This window comes from Trachypithecus francoisi, unplaced genomic scaffold, assembly GCF_009764315.1.
Source record: "Trachypithecus francoisi isolate TF-2019V2 unplaced genomic scaffold, Tfra_2.0 Contig01558, whole genome shotgun sequence".
Classification (NCBI taxonomy): Eukaryota; Metazoa; Chordata; class Mammalia; order Primates; family Cercopithecidae; genus Trachypithecus; species Trachypithecus francoisi.
The window spans coordinates 6616342-6638580 of record NW_022681440.1 but is presented as its reverse complement, the minus strand read 5'-3'; the positions used below and the strand labels follow the sequence as shown (position 1 = coordinate 6638580).

The 22239-nt window shown below is 45.9% G+C and overlaps 1 protein-coding gene and 1 long non-coding RNA gene across 12 annotated transcripts in view; one reads left to right on the top strand and one right to left on the bottom strand.

The window, feature by feature from the left end:
* FBXO25 (F-box protein 25) overlaps positions 1-4711 on the top strand; it is a 65172-nt gene extending 60461 nt beyond the window's left edge. For 8 of the 11 annotated variants that reach the window (XM_033177870.1, XM_033177922.1, XM_033177862.1 and 5 more), the window contains 2 exons: positions 2128-2154; positions 3112-4711. In XM_033177870.1, coding sequence (XP_033033761.1) covers positions 2128-2154; positions 3112-3201 — 117 coding nt within the window. In that variant the 3' untranslated portion in view covers positions 3202-4711. The remainder of the gene's footprint in view (positions 1-2127; positions 2155-3111) is intronic. The other 3 variants (XM_033177903.1, XM_033177893.1, XM_033177944.1) reach the window with 1 other exon arrangement.
* A 720-nt stretch (positions 4712-5431) lies between these two features.
* LOC117063985 lies at positions 5432-20365 on the bottom strand. Its single transcript, XR_004429204.1, has 2 exons — positions 14219-20365; positions 5432-5610 (listed from the first exon to the last, which is right to left on the bottom strand). It is a non-coding gene; the product is annotated as an uncharacterized LOC117063985 (long non-coding RNA).
* Between the last annotated feature and the right edge of the window lie 1874 nt (positions 20366-22239).

Below are 22239 nucleotides of genomic sequence, written 5' to 3'. Positions count from 1 at the left end.
CACAGAGCTTGAAGATAATTTCATACAATGTTTTAGTAACTTTATGTACTTGTTAATGTGCAGTTTTCCACTGTGGCATCATGTTAGTGCTCAAAAGTTTTGGATTTTGGAGCATCTCAGATTTTTGGATTACAGGTGTTCCATGTATATAAGGATATGTTGCCTTAGTTTCCTGAAATATGTAAGTTCTGATTTTTTAAAATTGAGAGATGGTGTCGCCTTCCAAAAGAATTTGCTTTGCCATTCTTGTCTTTAGTGAACCTTATCATACTTGATCAAGTCATGGAAATTGAGAACAAGTCTTTCCTAGCAAAGACAGCTGCCCATCTCTTAGTTCTGGGAGCTTCATGTCTTGCCCCTGGAGGCTGCGATGTCCACTTCACTGCAGCTACAGTGAGTGGCCCCATCACAGCTTCTCCCACTGAGTATCATTCTAGAAGGCAGTCCACGGTTTTAGTTCTGAATCCATGCATGGAAGTATTCAAAAAGAGCCATCCCTCCTAATTTAACCCCTGAAGGTGTCAGGTACTTCTGGCCCTGTCTCCCGTCGGCTCCATCAATGTGGCTAAGTGGAGGTGAGTGGCCTGGTGAGCCAAACCCAGATTGGAGTCAGGCAGACCTGGACCTGCCTCCAGGGTCTCCTGAGCTTGCTGCCCTCCCAGGGTCTTGGTTTGATGCCATGACCTGTCACACAGAGGAGCTGTGACTGTCCAACAGTCTTGCACCTGGAAACCTGGCACATAGCTGGTACTCAGAAAATGGCACTTAGGGTTAGGGTTACTGCTTGTTTTTTGTTTGTTTAGCATCCCAGGAGTTTGTGTTGACTGAGAAACTCAAGTAATATCAAAGCTAGTGAGAAAATGAGACTGGGTGTTGGCGACTGTAAATTCTTACCTGGCCCTGGGACTTGGTCATGAGCCGACACCATGGTGCATCTGTCTCAGGTCGGCATCTGGTGTTTTATCATTTCCCACAGTACATAAAGCTTGGAGCTCGGCAGTCAGCAGTGCTGTGGAGCTGCTTCATCTGCTCCCAAGCTGGTTTCCCATCTGTTCTGGCTCTGCTATATTGGAGTTCTTTTTTAACTTTTCTACCTGCCTTAGTCAGCCTTTCACACAGTCTGTAAGTAACTGGGCTGAGTTCAGCTCTGGAGCCAAAGACTGACTTCGATGGCCCTGGGAGGGTACACTGGTGCACCCTGCACTCAGGGTCACTGAGAGGGGTGGCGTTATCTCCTGGCTGTACAAAACCTCAGTTAAAAACTGTAGACTTGTCGGCGGGGTTAGGGAAGCCAGGATGAGAGTTTGGCATTTTTATGTCCTGTTTTTTCTTGGTGTATCAGTTGCCAGAATAGAGGTCTGGACACCTGACGTTCACCCCACAGGCCTGTGTGGACATCAGGAGCAAAGTTGGAGCCAGAATCTAAAATGAGGTCTGCATGGTCTGGTGGTCCTGGTCTTGTGGGGGAACCGCTTCGCTGGTGTGGCCTGAACCAGCGGGGGAGGACAGCACAGGAGGGCAGCAACTGAGGCTTAGGTTTGTGTTGGAAAGTGGCATCCACTGGTCTGAAGAAACAAGTGTCAGAGGTGAGGGCTGGCTTAAAGTGTGGAATTGACTTAATGTGCATTATTTAGCACAGAGCAGACCCTTTGGACATTAAATAACAGAACTTTCCCCCAAAAAACTTATAAAATTTTAATATAAACTGCACATGGTAATAGCATCTCTTTTTCAGTGAATAATTTTGAAGGTTTTCCCCCAAAAAACTTATAAAATTTTAATATAAACTGCACATGGTAATAGCATCTCTTTTTCAGTGAATAATTTTGAAGGTTATTTAGCACGGCAGCCTCATTAGTTGCCAATTTGAAAGACGTAAAGGTAAAGATATGTTTGTCTTAAGCCTGTCTTCAAGTAGTTTGGGAATTTGGGTTATCTGATGATGCCTTGTTTGCTTGCTTTAAATAACCTTGTACTGTCCAAATTCAGTTACCTGATGTTTTTAATTATTTTCGTTAATAATATGAATCAAACCTGAATTCCTACAGTCTGGCTCTTTCTAATCTTTTTCTTTTTTTCCCTCCCTTCACTGCATTCCTTCCTGCTTCTTTCTTCACGATCTCAAAGGACTACCACCTTGCTTTACTATTCAAGGTACTTCCCTGTCTTGCCACACATCCCATGTTCGGGATGAAAACATTGCATTGTGCTGCATCTCGTGTACGTCATCCTGGTCACTGCCCAGCTTGATTCCAGCTCTCGCTGACTTGAGCTTTCTCAGGACCCTGAGCAGGGCTTAGTGGCCACTTTGATCACCTCAGCAAGGACTAGAGTGTTCATGAAATATTTCGCAGAACAACACCTGAGTGCTGAGGGAGGGTGCTAGATGTGCCCATAAACACTTCACCACACAGCACCTGGGTTGGCAGCACTGCCAGGGCATGCCATGGAGAGACCCAGCACTGACCTCAAGGCCTCTGGTCCCATCTACGTACGTTCCTTCTAAGATTCTGCCAGCCTTCATTCACAAAATTTTTCTTTCGTCACTTCTCATATTAAATAAAATTCTGGATCCTTAGGTATGTGAGCATGGCCAGCTCCCTTGGAGCAAGCAGGAGCCTCAGGGGCTGAGGCCGTGTGTCCCCACGCTCATGTCCTGTGCAGGGAGCCCAGGCTGATTGAGGGATGAATGGTGGGAGGAGGGAACCCTGTGCACCAAAGTGCACCAGGAACAGGACAGGACAAAGGAATGGCTGGGACCAGAGGACAGAAAGTCCCCAGTGGTTTCTTCTGTGGCCTTGTAGATTCCCGGGCAATGCAGGGTGGTGTCAGCAGCTGGCTCCTCTGACTCAGTACCAGATTCGGCACTGGAAGGCTGACCTGGGGCCACCGTCTCCTGCCCTACCTGAGCAGGAGTTCCATGGAAAACCTCTGCGTAGAATCGGCTGTGGCTGCCCTTGTGTTGATCATTCTCATCCAAGTTCTCTCTCATGTACCTCTGAGGTGGGGCCCAGGGTCCATGTCAACAAGCAGCTGACGACCCCCCAACCACCATCACTAGAGTGTGGCTGGTGGTGGGCCCCCTCCTAACCATCTCCCACCTCCCTGCAGGACTCAGGACACCCCTGCACGGCGGCCGACCCCGACAGCTGCTTCACGCCTGTGTCTCCGCAGCACTTCATCGACCTCTTCAAGTTTTAAGAGTTGCCCCTGCCATCCCTGTTGGAGATTGTGCATCATGCTGTCTGTGCAGGGCTCGTAGTGAGTATTCTGTGAGGTGGGTGGAGACTCCTGGGAGGCCCCTGCTTCCAGAAAGCCTGCACAGGGGATGCATGGTTGCATTTTCATCATTGAAGGTCAGAGGCCAAGGAAATCATTTCTACTTTAAAAACTCTTCTTCTAAGCATATTAAAATGTGAAAATTTGCATATTATATATATATATAGTTCAAAAATGTTTCAGGTGGTCAGCTCCACATTCTTTGTTAACCTGACACTAACGGCCAATAATATGCTTCTTAACTGTCAAATTACAGTTTCCCAATTTTATACTAATTGGGGGTGGGTGACAAAACAGTTGATCCTTGTAAATACATTGTACAGAATATTTATTTTTTCTCAAAATGCATTTTAACTACTACATTGGCTGTGCCCAGATGAGTCCTCTTTGAATAGAAAGTGAACCCAGGGCAATGATAGCCATTCTTGTCTTAGGGCTTATGGATCGGGGTATGAATTGTGCACAGAGCCCAACAACGGGCAGTGGTCTCTGTGGTCCTAAGGCATCCAGCACAGGTTCTGGCAAGGGTACCCCTGCTGGGGGTGTGGGCTGGTCTGTGCACAATCCCAGACTGTGATGGCAACAGCCCAGTGCAGTCTGAACTTCAGTTGTGTTGAAACTACTTTAATAGACAAAGTAATAAATCATGTTTACCTATTGATACAAACTTCATCCGTTTTGCATCCTACTGAGAAATGTTGTTAGTGATTTTGATATTTAAATCCTTAAAATATTGCTTTGTTTTTAAAATAACGCATGTGTCCATTTTAGAAAATTAGAATATCAGTCCCACCACCCAAAGATTATCGTGCATGCTGAAAAGAATATGAAAAATCCCCTCAGCAGGCATAGGATAGAAATGCATTGTTGTATATTTCCATTTTTGAATAGGGTCAGGGAACCTAAGCAAATCATTTCTACTTTTTTTTTCCTCTAAGCATAATAAAATTACACTTTTATAACTTTATAAATAGGACTAAAAAAAGATTCTGGATTTTCAGCCCCACTTCTGTGAACTGACACAAATGGCCAAGAATGCATTTATTTGTCAAATTATAGTTTCTCCTGAGGCGATGCAAATACCTGGGGCCTCCATGAGTATATGTTAGTTTTTCATAAAACCATAAATGCCCTGTATCCCACTGTTATTTCACAACCCCTCCACCCCACCACCCCACCTTTTTTAGAAACATAGAACCATATCCTAAATGTTATTTGGAAACTTGGTTTTTATTAGCTCCATAGAATCACCCAGATGGAACAGGCTTTATCATCACAGCATCCTGGGGTTCCCGAGTGTCTCCCTGTTAGCATCAATAACTGATTAGCATCATCACACATAACAATGTGGCCGTCTCAGAGTAAACCAGTAGTCAACATCATGAGTGAAACATATTTTAAGGCTTTTAAATATATTTCTAGATTGTTTATGGAAAAAAAAATTTTTTGGAGTTTTCGAGACAGGGTGTTGCTCTGTCATCCAGGCTGGAGTGCAGTGGTATGATCTCGGCTCACTGCAACCTCTGTCCCCCAGGCTCAAGTGATCCTCCCACCTCAGCCTCCCAAGTAGTTAGGACCACAGACATGTACCACCATGCTCAGCTGTTTTTTTGTATTTTTAGTAGAGATGGGGTTTCACTATGTTGCCCAGGCTGGTCTCAAACTACTGAGCTCAAGCAATCCACCTGCCTCAGCTTCCCAAAGTGCTGGGATTACAGGCATGAGCCACCGCGTCCAGCTGAAAAAAGAAATTGTTTTAATCTAGGAAAGGGAATAAGTACATGGAGTTTCCATTATCCCTGAAGCACAGGTATTTCTTTTTCTGTTGGTGCTGTTTTAATAAGTGAAGAATTTGATGTGTGATAAATTGTGAGCTTGAATATTTCCATATATTTATTGTCCATTTGCTTTTCTTGTTTTTGGTAAATTACTTAATGTGTTATTTGCCTGTTTTTTGTGGGGGGGGATGTTAGTCTTTTTTCATATTAGTTTCTTCTTAAAAGGAAACTATCCTTTTGAAGTTGTGGTTCTTTCCCCTAATTTGTCATATACTGTTATTGTCATTTAATTGTTAGACATTATAACAGTTCTCAGCTGTGCTATCGAATCACAGATACGTGCATTTAACTTGTATAAATTGCGCAGTACTTGCCTGGAAAACATAACCATATTAATAGTGTAGGATTCCAGCTGTTCTGCTGGGCTGGCATATTTCCACAGGCCATGGATACAGCTAGCCGCACTGCCAGTGCATGAGTCACAGCCTTCTGCAGGTGCATTCGAGGAATAAGTTGTGGGAGCTGGGCAGGTAAGCAGGGATGGTTAACATTGCTGGGGAGAGATTGAAAGGTTAACGGAGGGTATAAAGACAGAATAAAGACAATTTTGAGGCACTTACAGAAGATCAGACAACACCAAACAGAGATGAGAAGAGGAATCATAAATCTCCACATTGGAATGGTATTTTTGAATACAGTTTCTCTCACAGGGCCTTCCAAAAGTAGAGATGCCACTCCTGTGAGATTAAATTACATTCTGATGCCTTCATTGCAATGAAGTAGATAATTTAGGACACCAAGAGCCTAAAGCCAGGCAGTAAGTTTCACTCACCCATTGTTCCTGCAAAAGGCAATGCCAGACACTGTCAAGATAGAATCTCCAGTCATTCTCGGACTTGTTCCCAGTCTGCGCTGCTCACTCAGGGTTGGGGTCTGTTGACACCCAGTTACAACTTCCTTTTGCCTATTTTGAGAGTCAGAAAGTCACATTCCTCACCTAATTTATGAATACACACAAATTGGAAAGGCATGCAGTAGCCTCTCAGGAGCAGACCGAGTTGTAGTTGTCATGGTTTACTGCGTGATGTACAGGATCTCTGTATGCACTGTGTGTGTGTCCTCTACAGGGCTGTAGACAGCAAACTGTGTCTACTTTATGGAAAAAATTTAACGATCTATGAACAATTTTTGCCTTAAATGGTGCTTTTAGAACCAAACTGTCATATAAGATTTATCAGTTCTTTAACACCTTTGTAGATTCCTGATACTAGGTACAAAATCATGTCATCTGTGAATAGACAGTTTCACTTCTTTCTTTCAGCCTAGATGTCCTTTATTCTTCTTTCTTGCCCCACTTCGCTGGTTAGAATCTCTAGTACGATACTGAATAGCAGTGCAAGGGTAAACATCCTTGTCTTGTTCCTCATCTTAGGGGAAAGCTTTCAGTCTCACCATTAACTATGATGTTAACCCTGGGTTTTCCATAGATACCCTCTATCAGGTTGAGGAAGTTCCCTTCTATTCCTAGTTTTTTATCATGAAAGGGTGTGATGGATTTTGTCAAATGCTTTTTCTGCATCTCTTGAGAAGATAATGTGGTTTTCAGCCTTCATAAGATCAATGTGCTGTTATTACATTGACTGATTTCTGTATCTTGAACCAACCTTGCATTCTTCATGGTTTATGATACCATTTATACATAGCTGTTGGATTTGGTGTGTTGGAACAGCCAGCCCTCTGTATACACAGGGGATGGGTTCCAAGACCTCCCACCCTGCCTGTCACCCACCACCTTGTGATCTCTTGGGTTTTGGTGTCCATCTCATAGGATAAGCTTAGAAGTGTTCCCTCTTCTGTGTTTGTGGTGGTTTCTTGTTGATTCTTTAAATGTTGGAGAGAACTCCACGTAAGATTTGAAGTCACTGAGAAGCTTCAACTATCTCCCCTTTTGGAAATTCATTTGTCTTACTATCCTTTAAGAGGATAAGACCATTTTTTCTAGCAATGCCTTATAATGGTTTTTTTTTTTTTTTTTTTTTTTTTTTTTGAGACAGAGTCTCGCTCTGTCACCCAGGCTGGAGTGCAGTGGCCAGATCTCAGCTCACTGCAAGCTCCGCCTCCCGGGTTCACGCCATTCTCCTGCCTCAGCCTCCCGAGTAGCTGGGACTACAGGCGCCGCCACCTCGCCCGGCTAGCTTTTTGTATTTTTAGTAGAGACGGGTTTCACCGTGTTAGCCAGAGATGGTCTCGATCTCCTGACCTCGTGATCCGCCCGTCTTGGCCTCCCAAAGTGCTGGGATTACAGGCTTGAGCCACCGCGCCCGGCCGGTTTTTCTTTTCATTGCGAAGGCCTAACCTAGTAGATAAATGGACTATGAAACCTAGTCTGTTCTGCTTATCTTCAGGATTATCAAAAGGAAAGGGTGCTGCCCTCTGAAAAAAGTCAGAAGCGAGCTTGGCTTATGAAACTTGACTTTTTAATCTCCCTCTCTTCATTATGATGTGTGCACGTGGTGGACACCACTCACCTCCCTTTAGTCCCTATCTAGTGCAATATCGAATGCTACCCAATGACAAAGCCAAGGGATTAGCAACAGGTAGGAGGAAAAATAAGGACCTGCATACATGACTAACCAGCACCAGCCATTGGGGCCTTCTGATGGCTGACACCAGCATCCACCCTGCTCTCAACCTCCCTGCACCCATGTCTATCTCAACAGAATTGCTGCTTTTGTCTTCACTCAAGCCCCACTCCTTGTCCCTTCCTGTTGTTTCTGCATAGAGGAAGCAGACCCTCAACTTTGGAAAGCAGTGTCCCCCCACATCCCGTGGGCTAAATGCCACTGAGCTGGTAGGAGCTGCTCAGGTATAGCCTCTACCTCCAGAATTCCAGCAGGAACTGCATCACTCTGTGCCTAAAAAGCCCTGGCTCACAGCGTGAGAGTGTGTTCTAGGTGCTAACGTGGCACCTACACACGCACCCCCAGCAGAGTCCTCTCTAAACTCAGGCAGTGCATGGCTGCTGCCATTCCCACCCTCAGCATCTGTGAGATGAAGGAGTTGCTCCCCAGGGCATCTGCCCCTATACAGGCCACGTGGATCTGCCATTGCTTTTCACACAAATGCCTAGGAGAGGCTATTAACCCTCCTAGTTGTCCTTTTTGTACTTGGTCCTCTCCCTTCCAATCCTCACTGTCCACAAGAGTGACAAAGAACAGAGATGCCAGAGCACCAGCTGGAGGGACAAGCGGGAGAAGGCACTGCTGGTGCCACAGGGGTCTTGGACCATAACCAGGGTTCACTGAGGATAGGGTTCCTTTGAAATGCTCTTGTTCTTCCTGTTTAAGGGAGAGCAAAAAAACTGAGGGCATCTGTGTCAAATAGGAGAGACACCTCAACTGTCCCGTTTTTGCGTGGAAATTTCATTTTTATTTGATAATCATTTGAGAAAGTTGCACAGATGAAGGCAAGTTGGCTTTTATTATCTACCTATGTAGTCAATTCTAATGTCATTTAAAAGAATTTGATGTTAAAATACACAGGAAATTTACCATCTTATCCATTTTAAGTGTGCAATTTAGTGGCATTAAATACATTCATACTGTGCAGCCTTCTCTACCATGTATCCACAAGTTTAAGTTTACAAGACGAACTTCTGTCATCTTGTAAAACTGAAGCTCTGTACCCATTAAACACCAATTCCGTATTCCCCATCCATCAGCCCCTGGCAGCCTCTGTTCTACTTTGCCTCTCTGAATTTACTGCTGTCGGGACCTCGTATGAGTGGAATCAGAAGGGATTTGTCCTTTTGTGGCTGTCTTACTTCACTTAGCATAATGTCCTCAAGATTCATCCAAGTTATAGCAGGTGACGTGATTTCTTGTTAAGGCTGATACTCTGCTCTGTGGGTAGACCACATTTTGTCTGTGCACTCATCTGTTGATGGACACTTAAGTTGCTTCCACCTTTTAGCTATTGTGAATACTGCTGCTGTAAACATGGGTGTGCAAATATCTGAGCCTCTGCTTTCAATCATACGGCAATTCTATGTTTAATTTCTTAAACTGCCATAACTGATTTCCATGGTGGCTGCGCCATTTTACATTCCCACTGAAGGTTCCAATTTCGCCACATCCTTGCCAACACCTATTCTTAATCATTGTCATTCTAATGAGTGTGACGTGGTATCCTGCTATGATTTTGATTTGCATTTCCCTAATGACTAGTGATGCTGAGTATCTTTCTGTTTGTTGGCCTCTGTCTTCTTTGCAGAAATGTCTATTTGGGCTCTTTGTCCTTTTTCAATCAGGGGTGCCTTTTTGTTAAGTTGTAAGAAGTCTTTATATGTTCTGGGTATTCACCCTTTTCAAATATATCATTTGCAAATACTTTATCCCATTCCGTGGATTGCCTTTCACTCTGTTTTCTTCTTTGATGCACGGAAGTTGTGTCTTTCTTCTAGTTACCTGTGCCTCTGGTGTCATATCTAAGAAATCACTGCCAAATCCAATGTTGTTAAATTTTTCCCTTACGTTTCTCCTAAATGTTTTAGTTTTAGCTCTTAGTTTAGGCCTTTTGTCCATTTTAATTTTTATATATGGTGTGAGGTAGATCTAGCTTCATGTGAATGTCCACTTGTGTAGCACCATTTGTTGAAAAGACTGTCCCTTCTTCCTTGGTCTTGGCCCCATCAAAAATCATTTGACCCATATGTGCAAGGGTTTATTTAGGGATTTGCTATTCTATTCCATTGGTCTATGTGACTCCTTGTTTCAATACAACACCATTTTGATTATTGTAGCTTTGTCATAAGCTATGAAATAAGGAAGTGAGAGACTTCCTACTTTGTTCCCGTTCAAGATGATTTTGGCTGTGTCAGGTCTCTTGAGATTCCATGTGAATTTCAGGATGGAAAAAAGAAAGCCACTGGGATATTTTGATAGAGATTACATGAAATCTGTAGATTGCTTTGGACTATGGACATCTTAATATTAAGGCTTCCAATCCATAAACACGGAATTGCTATTTATTTGTGTTGACCTTTCTTTCAGCAATGTTTTATGGTTTTCAGTGTACAAGTCTTTTGCCTCAAGTTCATTCCTAAATATTTCAGTTTTTTGTTACAATTATAAATGGAATTTTCTTAAATTTCCTTTTGAGGTTGCTTGTTATTGTGTAGAAATATCATAGATTTGCTGTGTTGATTTTGTAAACTGCAGTGTTACTGAAATTGTTTTTGTGTGGGTGTGTGTATGTATGGACAGCGGGATTTTCTACATATAAGATCATGTCATCTGCAAACAAAGATAATTTTGCTGCTTCTTTTCCAGTCTGGATGCCTTTTATTTCTTTTTCTTGCCTAATTGCTCTAAGACTCCAGTACTGTGTTAAATAGAAGTGGTGAGACAGGGTATTTCTGTCTTGTTCTTGATCTTCAAGTAAATGCTTTCAGTCTTATTGAATATGATGTTTACAGTGGGATTTTCATATGGCCTCTATTTGAGGTTGTTCTATTCCCAGTTACTGAGAGTTTTTATCATGAAAGGGCATGACATTGTCTCTAATGCTTTTTCTGCATCAGTTGATATGACATTTTTTTCCCTTCATTCTGTTAATGTAATATGTATTACATTTATTGATTTGAGCATGTTGAAACATCTTTGCATACCAGCTATAAATCTCACTTGGCCATGATGTGTAATCCTTTCAATGTCCCCCTGACTCGTGTTGGCCGTATTTTGTTGAATACTGATAAAAAAAAAAATCTTGATCAGGAATACTGATGTGTGGTGTTCTTTTCTTATAGTGTCTTTGTCTGGTTTTGGTATCAGAATAATGCTGCCCTCATAGAATGCATTTGGAATGTCCTTTCCTCTTCAATTTTTTGGAAGAGTCTGAGAATTGATTTAATTCTTCAGATGTTTGGTAGAATTCCCATATGGCCCTGGTCTTGTCTTTGTTGGGAGGCTTTTCATTACTAATTCATTCTCTTGACTAGCATAGGTCTGTTTAGATTTTCCATTTCTTCATGATTCAGTCTTGATACGCTGCTGTGTGTTTCCAAGAATTTGTCCAGTTCATCTAGGTTATGCAATTCATTGATATATAATTGCTCTTAGTACTCTTAGTTGTAATGTTCCCTCCTTCTGGTTTTTAGTTGTTTTTCTTAGTCACTCTTGGCCAGAAGTCAGTTTTGGTTATCAGCAAACTCTTGGTTTCATTTATTTTCCTCGATTACTTTTCTGTTCTCTATTTTTTGTCTCTGCTCTAATCTTTATTATTTCCTCCATCCTGCTGGCTTTGGGTTGATTGCTCTTCTTTTTCTAGTTCTTTCAGATGTACATTTAGGGTTGACTTGAGATCTTTTTTTAATATTTGTATTTATAGTTATAAATTTCCCTCCTACCACTGCTTTCACTGTGCCTGTTTTTTGTATGTTATGTTTAATTTCCCTTGTGATTTCCCCATTAATCTGCTGGTTGAGAGTGTTGTTTAATTTTCACATAATTGTGTACAGGTTTTCATCTAGTTACTGATTTCTAGTTTCATCCCACTGTGGCCAGAAAAGGTATTTTGTTTCTTCAGTCTTTTGAAATTTCTTGACTTGTTTTGTGGTCTAACATACTGTCTATCCTAGAGAAAGGTCCATTTGCACTTGAGAACAATGTGTGTACTGCTGTTGTGTCTGTTAGGTCCAGTTGCTATGATGCTGTTCAAGTTCTGTCTTGTGACTGATCCTCTGTCTGGTTGTCCTGTCCATTACTGAAAGTGGGCTATTACTGAAAGAAGTCTCCTACTCTTACCATGGAACTATCCATTTCTTCCTTTGATTCTGTCAATGTTTGTTTCATATACTTTGGGGCTCTGATGTTTGGTGCATATATATTACATCTTGGTGAATTTTCAAACTTTTTAAATTTCAACAACATGAAGATGAAATTATAGGATGTCTGGGATTTCCTTTGAATCCATGGGACTGGGAGTAACTACAGACGAAACAAGGCTGGCTGGTAATTTGAGGCTGCAAGGATAGGTACACATTGGGGTGTAAAGCAGGGCTCAACACTTTTTCAGTAACGGAGCAGATGGTAAATATTGTTGGCTTTTCTAGCCATATGGCTCTCTTGCCACTTTGCAGTAGCGGCATGAGGCAGCCACGCCACGCACCAGTACATGTGGCTATGTTCCAGTCAAACTTTTTGGACAATAAAATCTGAATTTCACATACTTTTCTTATGTCATTAGATATTACCCTTTCACCTCTTTTCACTGTTTAAAAATGTAAAAATCATTCTTAACATTTGGGCTGTGCAAAAACAGATGGTGGACCCAATTTTGGCCTGTATTTTGCTTGCCAACCCGATTTATACTTTTGTATCTATTTGACATTTTCCATTAAAAGTTATATAACATTACTTTTTAAATACCTGTTATTTTTTATTGTAAAAATAATGTATTTTCATTGTAGAAAGTTTTTTTAAAAAGCCAAAGTATACACATAAAAATGTTACCCATGAATTATGAGAATTACTTCAAGGTAATTATTCTTATTTTGAAATAGCTTTCCAATATTCTATATCGCTTTTTGAAGATGCATAACATGATCCCAAATAAACAGTTAACTAAACACCACCCTCCTCACACCTCCTGCCCAGAAACCCGCCCATCTGGAGCTGCATCTCCCAGGAAAGGAGCCTCTAGAGGGAACTGCCTTCTTGCAGTTCTCTAACCTGGATTCCCAAGGGAAAGATGTGCATCTTCATGCTGAGCTTTGAAGATTCTTACAGAATAAAAATTCTCACCATATCCTTCTGTCTTAAATAGCACCAGTTTTAAAGTCTCCAGGGAGAAGAGATTTCTAAAACTCTAGTTTCCAAAGAATGAAAAAAAATCACTTCTCAAAACTCAAATGGTATTTCCCGTCACCCCCACGCCATCCAGATTTGTTCAGCTTTCTTGAAAATAAATTATCTAAATTTTTAAAAATATTTTCCTAAAACTCTATAATGCCAAAGGGATCAATATCATCACTTGTTGTGAAAGCTAAAACGCTACCCCTTCATCAGTAAGTGAAAATATCTGCAACTCTGAAAAACCATGCTGAGACATTAACTTCTAAATACTTAAATGGGGCCCAGTTGCAGTCCCTCACACTTGTAATCCCAGCACTTGGGGAGGGCGAGGCCAGAGATTGCTTGAGCCCAGGAGTTCAAGACCAGCCTAGGCAATATAGCAAGACCTCGTCTCTCAAAAAGCCAGGCATGGTGGCACAACATAGTCCTAGCTCCTCAGGAGGCAGATGTGGAGGCTGCCGTGAGCTGTGATTGTGCCACTGCACTCCTGCCTGGGCAACAGTGTGAGACCCTGTCTCAAAAAATACATAAATATTTAAGTGTATCCACCCAAACTGATAGCCACCGAGGGGGTGGGGGTGGTCACTGTTTATTACTGATAGACACACTTGAAACAGTTGAAACCACTCACTGCTCACTGGTAAGGGAACAGTTGGTCACCAAAAGACATCAAGATGCCAGCATGTTGATAATAACCTTCAAACATAATCAGAAACCTAGTGGATGGAGATTTGCCAAGAAACAGCAGGTCTTGGAGATACAGTAACCAAACCCCAGAGAATGGAATACCTCATAAAGGTGACAAGCCCTTCAGTGGGGATGAAGCCAGTCTCTGAGTCAGAGAAAGGCGCAAAGGAAAGCATCACGTTCCCAAGGCACACATGCCAGGAGAAAACAAGCCCACCAGCAGGAGGCCTGCCTTTAACACTCACCTGCTGGTGTGAGAGGAGACGAGGCTGCAGGCGCATCAACCCTGGCTCTCCTACGTAATATTCACTCGGGACTGCTCATGCCTCTCCAACAGGCTCAGCCACCATTCATGCTCCTTATCTGTTAACCCCTCCCCAAACCCTGCTCTTCCAGCAGACGGCGCACACTGCCACACGTAGCTGAAAGGATAGCCACGTGTGGGGAAAGCCAGAGGTGCAGTCACTCCCCAGTGACTTATGTTTTCCCTCTAAGAAGTGTCACATTTCAAAACACCAGCTTATTTAGTAAACCGGTTTTTCTGTACATAACCCAGACAGGTACCTCTTTGGGGCCCCCATGTCTACACAGAGTTGGGCACTGCCCTGGACTCTGATCTACCTGATGGACAGCTGGTGCAACTTTATCAGCTGTCAGCCTTAAATGAAGAGGCTCAGAAAATACGGGATGTGTCGAGTGCATTCGATCACACAGCTTGAGGACGGCCACCTGGGGGATGGGCCCCACACCAGCAGGGTCAGCGTCCACAGTGGGAAAGTTAAGGCTTCACTCATACAGGCAGGAGCTGAGATGTCAGAGTCATGCTGTTTTCCACAGACCAGTGCACGCTATGGCGATTTGCACCATTACAGATGGCTGCACTCCACCAAGTGAGGAGCAGTGATCTCAGGGGCCTCGTCTCTGGTGCATCTGGTCATTTATAGGGAAAGAAAGGCAGAGGTTGCAGCTGCATGCGTCATGGCTCCAGCTGCATAGCTGCATTCCATCCAACATTCAAAATAGTTTTTTAAGTGCTTTTTTAAATTTTGGTTTCAGGGGGCACATGTGCCGCTTTGCTGCATGGATATGTTGCATGGTGTAGGGTTTGGGTTACTTTTGAACTCATCACCCAGACAGCGAAGGCAGTGCTCAGCTTTTCAACCCTTGTCCCCCTTCCTCCTTCCCTCTTCCCTTTTGGAGACTCCAGAGTAAAGTTCCAATGGCTTTAAGTTTGACTTACTCAGTTTCACACAGCTTTATAACCAAAGGCCACACAATCATGTTACCTCTCAGGAAAGCAAGGGGCTCTGTAGCGTCTTGGCTGTTGTGTGAGCGACGTCCACGAATGCAGCCTTCATTTCAAGTTCTCCTCTCCTTCCTCCTCAATTCAGGATCTATCAAGGGGAAGGCGATGGGCTGTGACATGAGTCACACTCACAGGATCCCTATAGCGCGGAAACAACAGTGTCTTCTGATCTCAAGGTGGTTAGCATGTTTCTAATTCCCATGGAAATCAGTTTGCTAGTGCCTACCACAAAGCTGCTTACATTTGCGGGGGGCAGGGGGATCAAATGATCTCACCTGCATTTTCATTGCTGTGACCTCTTTTCTGGATCTGAGAGGGAGGACAGCAGGTACCTGTCCCACGTCGTGGGCCACATCCGTGGCTCTCTGCTTGCAGAAGAGGTACCAGGACACAGCCCTCGAGAAGCATAGAGGGCACAACTGAGAGACGCTTAAGGAATAAAGGGAGTCAGGTTGAAGATCCAGTTGTTACCACCTGAGCCTATGTTACCACTAATGGTGGATGTCAGACACCATGTGACCCTGCTGGGCACAGGGCCCAGGAGCTACCCGGAAATCACGCAGCAGCTTGGATTAACCCAGCCTTTAGATCCAACTTCTGGTTTGTAGGAAGTACTAAGGATGGAGGAGTGAGTTAAACACCTCACACAACAGTGTGTTCAGGAAAAGCTGGGAGGGAAGGGACACGGGGCTCCTGTTTCCAACATGAAAAGGTTTCAGAGACAGAACCACCATATAGGATGCATGGTCATGGTTTTGGGGGAAAACAGCTAAAAGGTATTTTCCAATTTTCCAGACAACTGGGCACACACACACACACACACACACTAGATGATATAGGAAATTAATTTTGTTAGGTGTGCCAATGATACTGTACTTATGCAGACAGCATCTTTTTTTTTTTTTTTTTTTTAAGAAATACATGTTGAAGTACTCGGGGGTGATAGGGTGTCTGTAATTTACTTTTAAATGGTTAACTAAATATATGTATGCACACACAAAGCAAATATGACAAATACAACCATTATTGAATTTCAGTAGCTGAGTTTACGGGTGTCCATTGTACTATATACTTTTGCATAGATATTTTCATCATAAAAAATTTAAAAACTGAAATTGTCAACCTCCCCCCACCCTGAAAAAGCCAAATTAAAATACACACGGTTAATTATGAGAATTAACCACTATTTGAGGATTAAGTGTGATTTGTTTCTCTTCCTTCATCCCACTGGCCTCAGGAATGAAAAACACTTTAAAGGGAGAAAACAGTAAAACTCTGACCACGATCCTCCAACCCATCCTGTCCTGTCTGCTGCTTGTGTCAGAGCCACTGAGGGAAAAATCACTATTTAAATTGTCACAATGGCTGGGCGCAGTGGCCTACACCCAGCACTTCGGGAGACTGAGGCAGGAGGATCACTTGAGCCCAGGAGTTGGAGGTTATACTGAGCCCTGATCCTGCCACTGCATTCCAGCCTGGGTGACAGAGCAAGACCCTGCCTCTAAAAAAATTTTTTTTAAATAAAAAATAACTGTCACACATTCCCAAGGTGCATTAGGCTTTGCTGGGAGACGGCCTTTCTAGTTCACCATTGAGCTTAGCATTTCCTGCTGTTAAAATTAGAATAACTTTTATTCAGGATGTGCTCCTCCGAGATGAAACGGATGTCTGATCCTGGGAGCGGGAGGAACACGCTGCAGTGCACTTCCAGACTCTGGGAGGAAGAGTGGGCAGGCACACAGAATGTCAGGAAGACGGTCCCAGGCAGCGGGGACATTCATTGTGTGTTTACCGTCAGTTCTGACAGCCCGGCTTGAAGCTTCCTTCTAAGGATAGAGACTGAGCAGAGACTCCACGTGTCCTGGGCCCCAACAGACAAAATTAGAATGTGCAGGAGCCTGGGCAACTGGCAGACTTTAAAAGCAAATTCCAGGTTCAAGCCTGTCTTTTTAAATATCTGCCCAAGGCTGCCATGGACCAAATTCCTAAAGATACCTTGTTGCCCTAGAAATGTCTCCAAAACGCAGTCATCCACTAGTTTTCCCACTTTGTCCAGAGACTTGGCTCCCACCTCCCCCAACATGACCTTCCATCAAATCCACACTCCACACAAAGAAAATAGCACCTAATTCTGATGAAAATGTCTGCCCATGGGACAAAGCCCTGCAGGGCCCAGTCCTGGCCTCCAGGGAAGGCGGGATTGGGGGTATGACACTAGCCCCCCCGCAAAAGCTATGCCTCACCTCACACAACCTCCCTGGTCCTCACTGGGTGAGGCAGAAATGCCACCGGCTCTACTTCCCGTTGATGTGGGGACATTGATACTCTCTAAGACTGAGAACTAGCTTTTAGACCCAGAAATGGACTTCATGGCATCAAGGGAGAAACAAGCAAGAGAAGAGTAGAAAACGAACAAAACGAACGGGAGGGGACCGCAATGGACAGTGGTTCACAGAAGAAGGCCTGTTTTAGAAGAAAGCAGCAGCCTCTTGCGGATGGCAAACAGGTGAGAGGAGCCATGGGTCAGGGCACCAAGGAGCCAGCCAGGTGAGCTGGACCCTTGGTGGCACAGGGACCTCAGGATCTGCAAGAGGATTCTGTGAAAGCGCATGATTAAGAGGCCGCAGGTGAGCCTGCCCGAGAACACCTCCCACACGAGTTGCCCCACGCTCTCCAGGCGTGGCCCCTCCACTGGCTGTTCGGCAGTTCCAGCCCTGAAGCCCCTCCTCACAGGGCCTCCCACCATCCCCAACCCTGTCCTCACCCACCAGCTTCCTCAGCAAGCAATTCTTTAAAGTGAATCAATTTTAAAGAGTATTAAGTATGTTACAGAATAGATGGCACTCGTGTGACAAAAATGAGAAATCCAAGAACTGAAGTTCAGAAGGCGCAGCCCCAACCACACCCCTGACTTTTCTCATGTGAATGGAAGGGCATTGCAGAACCCCAGTGGTACATGCTACCCGGGCAGGTCTCCCTTCTGCTTCCAGTGCCTTCTGCTCCCTGGGCCCAGGGCTCCGCCATGGGAGGAGCCAGTGCAGCTGTCACGCGGGCGTCTCCTGTGGGTGTCCTGTGAGGGTGGCTGTCACGCGGGCGTCTCCTGTGGTTGTCCTGTGAGGGTGGTTGTCATGCGGTGGGTGCACAGGAAGCAGCCATGGTATCTGGGGCTGGGAGGCAGCAGGCACGGGACCCAAATCTGGGCCCTACAAACCCTGGGGACCATGTCCCAGTGGAAGCACCACCCTGGGCCAAGACCCTGAAACTAGAGCAGCTTTGGGAAGGTGCTTTCATGTAGAATGGAGAGAGACAAAAGTGGCTTCCTGGCATTTGGGCGGGAGGTGGCAGGGGCTGCATGCAGAGCTGGGATGCAGGCCTGAAAGCTGCATCTGCTCCCCTGAGAGCACCCCAGACCCCGACCTGAGCAGCAGGCCAGGGTTGGGAAGGGTGCGCCTTCAAGCTGATCATGTTTTGAGTACTTCATAGAACGTGCTGCAGTCGGGCCAGGCTGAGGCTGGGCCCACAAGTGGACCCCACAGAGCACAGCTCAGATCAGTAGAGAGAGGACCGGAGTAGGGAGTTGCCCAGGCTGCACTCATGTTGCTGGCACAGGCCACGGCCTCCTGAGACAGTACTCAGGCCACCGCACACCTTATGAAGGATGCCACCCACCTGGCCAGGGGAGGCCCAGACTTGACACAGAGGCCCCAGAACCACACAGCACCAAACCCCATCAGGGCCCAGCAGCTTCAAAACAAACTCAAGGCCAAACAGCTGTCTGCCTTGGTGCAAAGATCCCAACTTTAGCATCTGACCCCAAAACCCACACCAGAGGGGGACCCCCCTAGGGAAACACCAGAGGTCATGGTAGCGGGAGGTGCCTTCCAGAAGGGAGCCCCAACACTCTCACAGTGGCTCAGACCTGGCGCAGGCTCAGCCCTTTCCTGCTCAGACTCGGGACGTGGCCTTGGCCTCGAGCCTGCCCACCCTGAGTAGGCTGTCCCTGGTGGTCTGTGTGAGCTTCTCTGCACCTGTGATACTTCGCCTCATTCCTGGGAAATGCTGCATAAATACCCACAACTGAATGAAGGTTGCCCTTCCTCCCCACCTCAGCCTGCAGTCTCCCATCATCAGGTGTCATCCCACCTGCAACAGAACAAACTAATTCCAGGCGTTCAAGAAAGGGACTCTCAGACCTCACTCAGCATCTATAAAATGGGCACAGCAAGGCCAGCCTTGCAGGACCGTGTTAAGGCCCCAGAGGGAGGCAAGGGCAAAGCACAGGTGTGTGACGGGTGTGGTGCACACAGGTGTCAGTGCCTGCTGGGACCCAGCAGGACAAGGCCACAGGCTGGTGTTGCTGCTCTAAGCCCTTCCACCTGTCCCCTCCCTAAAAAGCAACAGGAGCTCAGATAGATGTCGCCCGAGCCTATCCCAGCTGACTGCAGCAGCAGAGGCAGCCGAGCCTCCTTCCAAAGCCCACAGGAACAGGCAGGCAGCATGGTCAGGCAGCCCTGCCACTTGTCACTGTTTAAAAATTAGATTATTTTTTAATAACCTAAGAACAAGTACATAAACAACCTAAATAATAAGTAAAGTTTTCATTTTGCTCACTTCTGTTTCTCAGCTGAGGTTTTTTGGCAGAAAGTTTAGTTGAATCCTCAAACACAGCCGTATGAGCTGGAGTTTTCCACTTCAGGGAACTGAAATATATTAATTCAATCAAAAATAGCTTACTTCCTCAGGGGAAGTAAACTGATTTTGTTTTGTTTACGTCCCTCCCACCTCAGCCTTTCACTGTGCCAAGTCATTGCCTAAATTTAATAGCTTGACATTCTGGGAGGCCAGTGGCCTTCACCTGGGGAGGGAGCGGGAGGTCAGCAAGGGGTGCATTTTCAGCTCACCGTGCTCAAGTTGAGACGGAAAAACGCCCCCTAAGGCTTTCAACCCAGTGGCGTAGAAAGCCCCAGACACTGCAACATTCCTGCCTGGCAAGCGGTCTCCTCTATGCCTGGACTGCTCTGAGCTGACTCCACCCCAGGCTGTGCCTGCCTCAGTTTGGTAAATTATGACTTTTTTCCCATGACGCCCACATGGAAGCCGCACCTCCTCAGGGTGAGCAGGGACATGATGCACGCACGCAGCCAGACAGCAGGACACGCACGTGAGGGGCAGAGGCGCTTCAGAGACCGCACCAGCAGGACCCCAGGCTTCCAGCTGCTGCCTCGCTTCCCCGCGATCCAAGGTGGAGCTGCTGAGACAGCGGATCGCGTATCTATGAAGCACCACAGGTATACACGCACCGTGTTTCTTTGTGAATAGTCGGTATTCTTTTCTAATATTTTTTGACACATTCCAGAAAGATTAAGAACAGAGGTAATGGCTCAAGCCTGTAATCCCAGCACTTTGGGAGGCCGAGACGGGCGGATCACGAGGTCAGGAGATCGAGACCATCCTGGCTAACACGGTGAAACCCCGTCTCTACTAAAAAATACTAAAAAAATAGCCGGGTGACGTGGCAGCCCCTGTAGTCCCAGCTACCCGGGAGGCTGAGGCAGGAGAATGGCGTGAAACCGGGAGGCGGAGCTTGCAGTGAGCTGAGATCTGGCCACTGTACTCCAGCCTGGGTGACAGAGCGAGACTCCGTCTAAAAAAAAAAAAACAGAGGTAAAATTCACCCCATAACTCTTTCATTTAAACATAACTATTAAAATGTATCATTTATCACGTCTTACTGTGCTGCTTCACAGCAGCAAGGGGGACACACTCCAGCTCCAACGGGAATGTGTCCGCATCACCAGATGACCCGTGCTCCTGAGGCAACGTGGCAGCAAAAGGTGGGTTTGCCTCATCAAAGGCCACCAACACCAGTGCGCTAACATCAGATTGTCTTGTGTTAAAAAATACAGATTGCCAAGAAAAAGTGGCTTTTAAAATAAATGCATTGTTAAATCTGATGTTCTCAGAAGTCAACATAGCAGAGAAGTAAAAGTACAGGGTACTGACGATAGATAAAAGCACCAGGTATTGACAACAAGGAGATAAAACCCACATTCAAGAGCTCAGAGACCCTGGCCCGGGAGGGCAGGTGGAACCGGGGATGGAAGTCCACAGCCGGTCCCTCACCTGCCAGCAGCGTGATCAACACTTACCTACCTGCTGATGCCATTTAAAGGTAAAACCTTCTCGGCTGTCGCTGCTGGGGGAGGTGTGAATGAAGCCTGTGGCTTCCCAGGTAGAGTCAGGGCTAGCCGCAGGGCTGGATCAATAAGGCTGCCAGTACCCAGCATGCTGCCCTTAGAGGGAGTCCCCGCCCCCCGCAGGTTAAGAACTCCCAGTAACAACAACAGGTGCTGTGCTCACGACCTCAGAACGTGGCAGGCTCCTGGGCCATCGCAGTGACTCACAGCAGTCCTAAGAGACAGGCCTGCTGCTTCCCGTTGTGCAGGAGGAACAGGGTCTCTGAGGCAGAGTTGCAAACACACACCCACACGGTGGTGAGTTCAGGACGGGGCCTCACACGTGGCATCACCACAACCTCAGGATGGGAGAGGGATGCATGGCAGGCAGGCACACTGGATACTAGTTGTGACCTTCCAGTTGTCAGGACCTGTACTGGAAATCCCAGTCAACATCACCTTCCTTCCATAGCAGTTGATCTTGGCTCCTCACTACACAAGGGTCCCTAGCAGTGTGCCCCGGCGTGTGGCGTCCCTGCTGTCTCAGGGCTGTCAGCCCAGCAACGAAGAGACGCCCCACAGAAAGAACAACTTGAACACAGCCACGACGAGGACAACCAGGAAGCTCGGTGTGAGCATCTGGGCTTAAGGGAGGGCGGCTCCATGGAACCGTTCCACTGACCTCTAAAGACAGAGAAAAAGGGTCATGGATGAAGTGGTGGTGATCAGCCCCTGACCTGGAAACTGCCACAGCCAAAGAAGCTACCAGAGAAACGTGTGGTGCCAGTTGCCTCCCACTCTGGGCCACTCAGCCCAAATTCTCGGTGGGCTTCAGGATGCTCCCGGGGGGGGTGATATGGCTCTGGGCACGGACCCATCCCCGCCTGCCCGCCTGCTGCCTCGCTCCCAAGGCCCTGCATTCCTGCCCAAACCTCACTGGAAATGTCACTGTCTACACCACCACCACCATAAACACCCAGCGTTGTCTTCCTGGAGGTGGCAGCTTTTATAGCAACTACACCAGTGAGTCCTGAATTCCTAGCAGGGGCTGATGGGCACCAGCTGTATTCCGCAAGGCCCCTCACCTGCCCAAACCCCGTGCCTCCTGCCGTTAGCTCTTTATAATTAAAGTGTTTAAACAGACAAGAGCCTTTGGTTAT